The sequence below is a fragment of the Pinus tabuliformis genome, chromosome 9 (assembly GCF_031772625.1).
Source record: "Pinus tabuliformis cultivar Carrire ecotype Pingquan chromosome 9, CPIR1, whole genome shotgun sequence".
Classification (NCBI taxonomy): domain Eukaryota; kingdom Viridiplantae; phylum Streptophyta; class Pinopsida; order Pinales; family Pinaceae; genus Pinus; species Pinus tabuliformis.
In genome coordinates, this window is record NC_142307.1 from 453027777 (window position 1) to 453033753 (window position 5977).

Genomic DNA, 5977 nt, shown 5'->3' on the forward strand with positions numbered 1-5977 from the left:
GAAAAAGAAGAGGAACATAACAATGATCAACACATGAAAACATAAGTGTTGATAATGGAGTTCGTCCAGGAGGGACTACGTCTTCGAGCCCCAGTGTCAAGATGGTGTAGGCCGCTACATTAAGTGCTGTCAATAAAGGTGATGTACACAAGAGATGATGTCGTGATCATAAAAGGAAAAATGCCCTAACGCAAGAGTGGCTCTAAGAGATGTTCCACGACTGGAACTCTCAATCAAAAGACTCCTATCAGTGTGACACAAAAACATGCATGATGAGTATCCCGCCAACATGGCACAAAAGGGATCTCAATGCGAAACATGAATGATGACAACAAGAGTATCCCAGCAAAATACAACAAGGGATCTCAAAACATAACATGATGACTTATAACAGCAAATACATCACATAGAATATTCCGCATCAAATCAAGCAAGGAATCATGACAACATGTAATAAACAAGATCCTGCATCAACATCAATCAAGGATCTGTACAACATAATGCATAAAGAAGAAGTACATGAACACATCATATACCTCGCAACCAAGGGCCAACTGAAGAAGTGGATGTCACACTGCTGAATATGCTCGGACCATTGATCTCAAGGCATTGATCGTATGAAGATGACTGCTCGCACATGAATGTGGACATCTGCGCTGGCACTTAGAAAAGTGACTAGAAGAAGAAGTGATAGAATAAGAAATCTGAAGACACCATCAGATTTGTGGCATCAAGTAGTGCTGAATCGACTATCCAAAATCCGAATTCTGAGAAGTTGAGAATTCTGGGCTCAAGGAATCTTTTAGATTCCCCCAAGATTCCTCAAAGATTTTGTTCCATGGATGGACTGTAAATCTGCAACTGAGATGGAGAATTTGATCTCGCCATAGCGATCCCTGCAGACAACCATGAAAAACAAGTATAAACTTGACTATATTCTGAAATGTCAAAATTTTACCTCCTTGGGAAAATTTTATGGCTCATGGTTCCACTCTCTATTTTTGCTGAAATCATGGTTCTCTGGAAATGACCGAAAAATGCATAACTCTGATGAAGAAACAAACAACACCATTGTGTTCGTGGCGATGACAGGTGTAAAATCCTTATAAATTTTTTCACATTCTGACAAAGTGAAAATTTTGCCCTCCTGCAAAATTCATGGTTCTTGCAATAAAATATTAATTCACTGCCCCGAAAAGCATGCCCGCCTTCTGCCTCAACATCTGTGCCTGCAGTCTCTCTCCTCTGTGTCGAACTCTGTGCACTGGTAGAAATCTGAGTTTATATTAAAAAACTTCGGCAGATTAACCAATGTAATTGGTTAGGAGGATTGGTAAAAATCGCTGGTTAATAGGGAGGAGGTCGGGTGGTCAAATCCCGCCCCTCTCGAGATAATACACAACAGTTTCTTTTGTACCGAAATGATACATTAATGGGGGTCAGGTCCGCATTGGGCGGCTCGCCCCTAATCCTCCCAGGATTATCGACACACATATTATCGGCGATCGACATATATATCGGCGTGTTTACATATGTGTCGGCGCCTTTGAAAATCGACGATCGGTGTTTTTTAAAATCGGTGACTGGCGCTGTTAATCGGCGTATGTGTCGGCAATCAGCGCTTTGTTATCGGCAATATATAAGGGGTTGGGGCAATAGGGTGTGCGCTGGGTCCACCACCGATGCCCCGCCCGCCCCGATATATAATATATATATATGGTTGATATATATGCGGGGGTTGTAGAGGGGGGTTCGACGGAGGTTATGGCCGCTGATCCCGAATATATGATTGTTGCAATTTGTTTGTTTAACGAGTTCGACAGGGGTTATTGTCGCCGATCCTAAATAATCTATATTGAACATTGTTGCGATTGCGATAAGGCTGACAGGGGTTATCGCTGTCGGCCTTAACAATATGCGATTTGTTGTTTAATGGGGCGGTTAGGCCGACGGGGAGTTATGACCTGTCGGCCTTATAATATAATTTTGTTATGAAATTTTGTTACATGGTTATTTAATAACCATTTTCCATATTTTAAAAATGATTTTTGTCTCTTATGCAGATTTAGGAGATCAATGAAAAACGTTGAGTGTTAATGGCTGATGGGCTGCCATGTGGGTCCCACCTGCTTACTGGGATGCCATGTGGCACACTATGGGCCTCTCTTTTCCCCTGTCATGTCAAACTTTGAAGAGCTCTATCTTTCGCATATGAGCTCGGTTTGATGAACCGTTCGCACCACCGCGATCACGACGACGAGATACTTAACCTAAACCTCTGTCGAGCATAATCCAAACACTTTGATTTTTGAGCTCTTTTTGCCCTGTGTGTCTCTCTAGAGCCACCTGGATCAGAAACCTATTATAACTGAATGGTCAAATTAATAGTGGGGCAGTCATCATTGACTACAATTTGCTAATGTAGGTCGACTCTTTACTCTTACTCATGGAAAACCATGTCACTTGTAATTACTCTTTGGTGATCCATAAAAATGTAGAGTTTCATTCCTGCTAGATGTCTTTATGTCTTGTGTGGTTAACCTGTTTCTTTACATAAAAAAAGAGAGGAGATATTAGCCCCCAAAAAAAAAAAAAAACTCCATCCCCAAACTTTATATAAAAAATTTGCATCTTATTATGTTAAATTGAAAAGGGGTGTACTTTCATTTTGTGACTTTACAATTCTGAGTGGCCTTGAAAGGCGTCGTGGAGAAACTTATTTCAAATGAAGGTTATTGTTCAAAGTATAGTAAAGGTCGCTTACAAAGCTGACATAGACACAGTATTGCAAGGGAGAGTTTTGCAACTTGCAGACTACATCCAATGAACCGCATTTCTTCGTCTCTCATCACATTATTTACTGCTCTTCTTCTGTTCATCACTAGCGCAGATTTAAGTTTTCAGGCCATCTAAGATCAATCCATCAGCAATGGACAAAATACAACACAAGCAAGTCAATGTTGGAGGGCTCAATTTACATGTTGCAGAGACTGGATCAGGTACTGATTCCATCTCAAACAATGCACTCAAGTAATAGATTCCGGGTTGGAGCTGTGTTAGTGGGTATTATATCTGTTTCAATCTTGAATAGGCACAGATTGTTATTTCCAGGGTTTTATATCTGTTTCAGTTTAAGTAAGTGAATATTCTTTGTGGGTTTTATATCTGTTTCAACTTTGAGTAGACACATATTGTTATATTCACTGTTACACTCAAGTAATAGACTCCGGGTTGGAGCTGTGTTAGTGGGTATTATATCTGTTTCAATCTTGAATAGGCACAGATTGTTATTTCCAGGGTTTCAGGGTTTCTGTGGGTTTTATATCTGTTTCAGTTTAAGTAAGTGAATATTCTTTGTGGGTTTTATATCTGTTTCAATTTTGAGTAGACACATATTGTTATATTCACTGTTAAGATGAAACTCTCTGTCTTATATCTATTTCAAATTTGATTAGGCACAAACTGTTTGTTGGTTTTACATCTGTTTCAAGTTTGAATAGGCGCACCTTGTTATACAGGGTTAAGATAAATCTCTGCCCGTAAGTTTTAGATTTTTCCAATTTTGAATTAGAACACATTCCTATAATTGTATGCAGGTCCAGCAGTGCTGTTACTACATGGATTTCCAGAGATATGGTATTCATGGCGTTATCAGATGACAGCATTGGCAGAGGCAGGGTTTCATGCAATTGCTCCCGATCTTCGAGGCTATGGGCTCTCTGACCAGCCCTCTGAACCAGAGAAAGCTACATTCTTTGACATTGTTGAAGACTTGGTTGGTCTTCTTGATGCTCTGGGTATTGAGAAAGTAAGTTTATGGTTTGGCGTTCTAGTCCCAGTCAGAGTGCCTAGAGAGGCAAAGTGTAAACTTCAAGGTTATAGAGTATTTTTACGCCTCAATGTTATAAGATGCAAATATATTGAGAGGTTTGCAGTTAGAGTGTTTTAATTCCTCTAATAGATCAGCATGGATGCATGGTAGATTGTCTTGGACTATATTGATTCTTATTTATAGTCTTGCACATGATAGTGTTGGGGAGGTTCCTAACTATATTTTCTAACTCATATATCTGAAACCACTCTCCATGAAGCAGGGGTTTGTTGTGGGGAAGGATTTTGGAGCAGCTATTGCATACTATTTTGATCTATGTCACCCGGATCGAGTGAAAGGAATTGTAACGTTGGGTGTATCTTACAGAAAACCTGGTGAATTTGCTAAAGCAGACTCGGCTCCGAAAGGTTACTATGTTAGACATTGGCAGGTTTTCCTTTCGCCTCCCTCTCCCTAATATGCAACAAACAAGGAATTTGTATTGGGACAGCCCTTATTGAATAGAATTTTCTGATCACATCCTTTTGAATCGGTAGGAGCCAGGAAGAGGCTTGGCAGATTTTGGGCGTTTTGATGTAAAAACAGTTATAAGGAATATATATACACTTTTCTCTGGAAGTGAACTGCCTGTAGCAGAAGATGGTAAGGAGATAATGGATCTCTATGATCCTTCTACACCATTGCCACCTTGGTTCACTGAGGATGACCTTCAGATGTACTCAAGCCTGTATGAGAAATCTGGGTTTGTTTCCCCCCTGCAAATTCCATACCTCTGCGGCAAAAGGTATATTTTTTCCGAGGGTTTTCCTTTTGCTTTCTTTTCAGTCCAAATCACCATGGGATGCTTCTGATATGCAAGCTAAAGATCTTTGTTCTGAACGTGTAATTTATAGGGATTGGGGAAAACTGGCCCATTTCAGGGACTGCACTGTTCAAGCTCCTTGCCTTCTGATAATGGGGAACAAAGATTATGAAATGAACTTTGTAGGGACGGAGTATTCTATCGAGAGTGAAATGATCAAGTCTGACGTGCCCAATCTGGAGATCAAATATATTTCAGAAGGAAGCCATTTTGTTCAGGAACAGTTTCCAGAGGAAGTGAATAGGCTTCTTGTTGGCTTCCTGAATCAGCACTTGTGAGCAGTAGATATAGGGAATAATTGGTGATTACAGAATATTTAGATTATGAAACTTTTTTAAGTTATAAGTTTTGAAATATATATATCAAATGTGGTGCGTTATTATCAGTTTAGATCCTCGTTCATTCTGGATTTTTCAAAGTTTCGCAAGGGATATTTTTGTTCGAGTTGTATGGTTTTTAAAAGTTGGATTGTAATCTCAGATTTCTCTTTTTATATATATGTGAGAAATGTATAATGATAGTAATTATAATTCATAATTCATAAGTTTATCACATATATATCTATTTCAAAATATTTTCAATAATATATTTTTTTAATTTATATATTTTTTCTATTGTGGTGATTTGTTGTAGTAGTCTAGAAGAGACCTAAGATTAAACATGGTTATTGTCACTATAACATTATAAGACAAAGTCTTTTAGTATTATAAATTTAATAGTATGAAGAAGTTAGTCAAAATCTTGATTAGGGTACGAAATGGTCCCCACTTCCTTATTTTGTTGTCTGACTCTTTTTAATTTTGGAAACCTCATATTTTGTTGTACATTGACCTTTTTAATTTTGAAAACAAAGGTTTATGAGGTGCCTTGAAATTAGAGATTAATTTGAAGATGGTGAAGTAAATTAGTTATTAAAAAAACAAATTGGAAAACTTATTCCCAAAGTCTTCCATATTTTGACTTACCAAATTTTATTTTTCTTCTTAATTTCACTTGTTAAGGCTTTTAATTTTACTATTAAATATTAAAAAATTTAATGTGTTCACTTATGATATTCCCCTTCCTATCCTTTCCATCAGGCTGTAGCTCCCAAATCTCCACCAAAACCACTGTTTCCAAGCCCTACCTAAATATATTACTAAAAAATCCAAGTAGTAGAACAAGAGTGGCCCTTTTTATTTCATTATACACATTTTAAATGAGCCTTTTCCCTCTTATTCAAGGTATAATTAGTCAATTCATTATGGAAAATGGATTCTACTCATTTCTCTTTGAAATAAAAT

The 5977-nt window shown here is 37.9% G+C and overlaps 1 protein-coding gene across 1 annotated transcript; it reads left to right on the forward strand.

Annotated features, from left to right (window-relative positions):
- Positions 1-2680: 2680 nt before the first annotated feature.
- Positions 2681-5084, forward strand: LOC149149155 (epoxide hydrolase 2-like). Its single transcript, XM_089438421.1, has 5 exons — positions 2681-2999; positions 3597-3808; positions 4095-4262; positions 4369-4616; positions 4726-5084. Exons 1-5 carry the CDS (start codon positions 2930-2932, stop codon positions 4970-4972), a joined length of 945 nt encoding a protein of 314 aa, XP_089294547.1. The 5' UTR covers positions 2681-2929; the 3' UTR covers positions 4973-5084.
- The last annotated feature ends 893 nt before the right edge of the window (positions 5085-5977 follow it).

Excerpts from the sequence above, each read along its gene's own strand:
- LOC149149155 (XM_089438421.1), top strand. The coding sequence starts at position 2,930 with ATGGACAAAATACAACACAAGCAAGTCAATGTTGGAGGGCTCAATTTA. Across the intron at positions 3,809-4,094 it reads ATGCTCTGGGTATTGAGAAA|GGGTTTGTTGTGGGGAAGGA; the intron begins GTAAGTTTATGG and ends TCCATGAAGCAG. Across the intron at positions 4,263-4,368 it reads ACTATGTTAGACATTGGCAG|GAGCCAGGAAGAGGCTTGGC; the intron begins GTTTTCCTTTCG and ends TTGAATCGGTAG.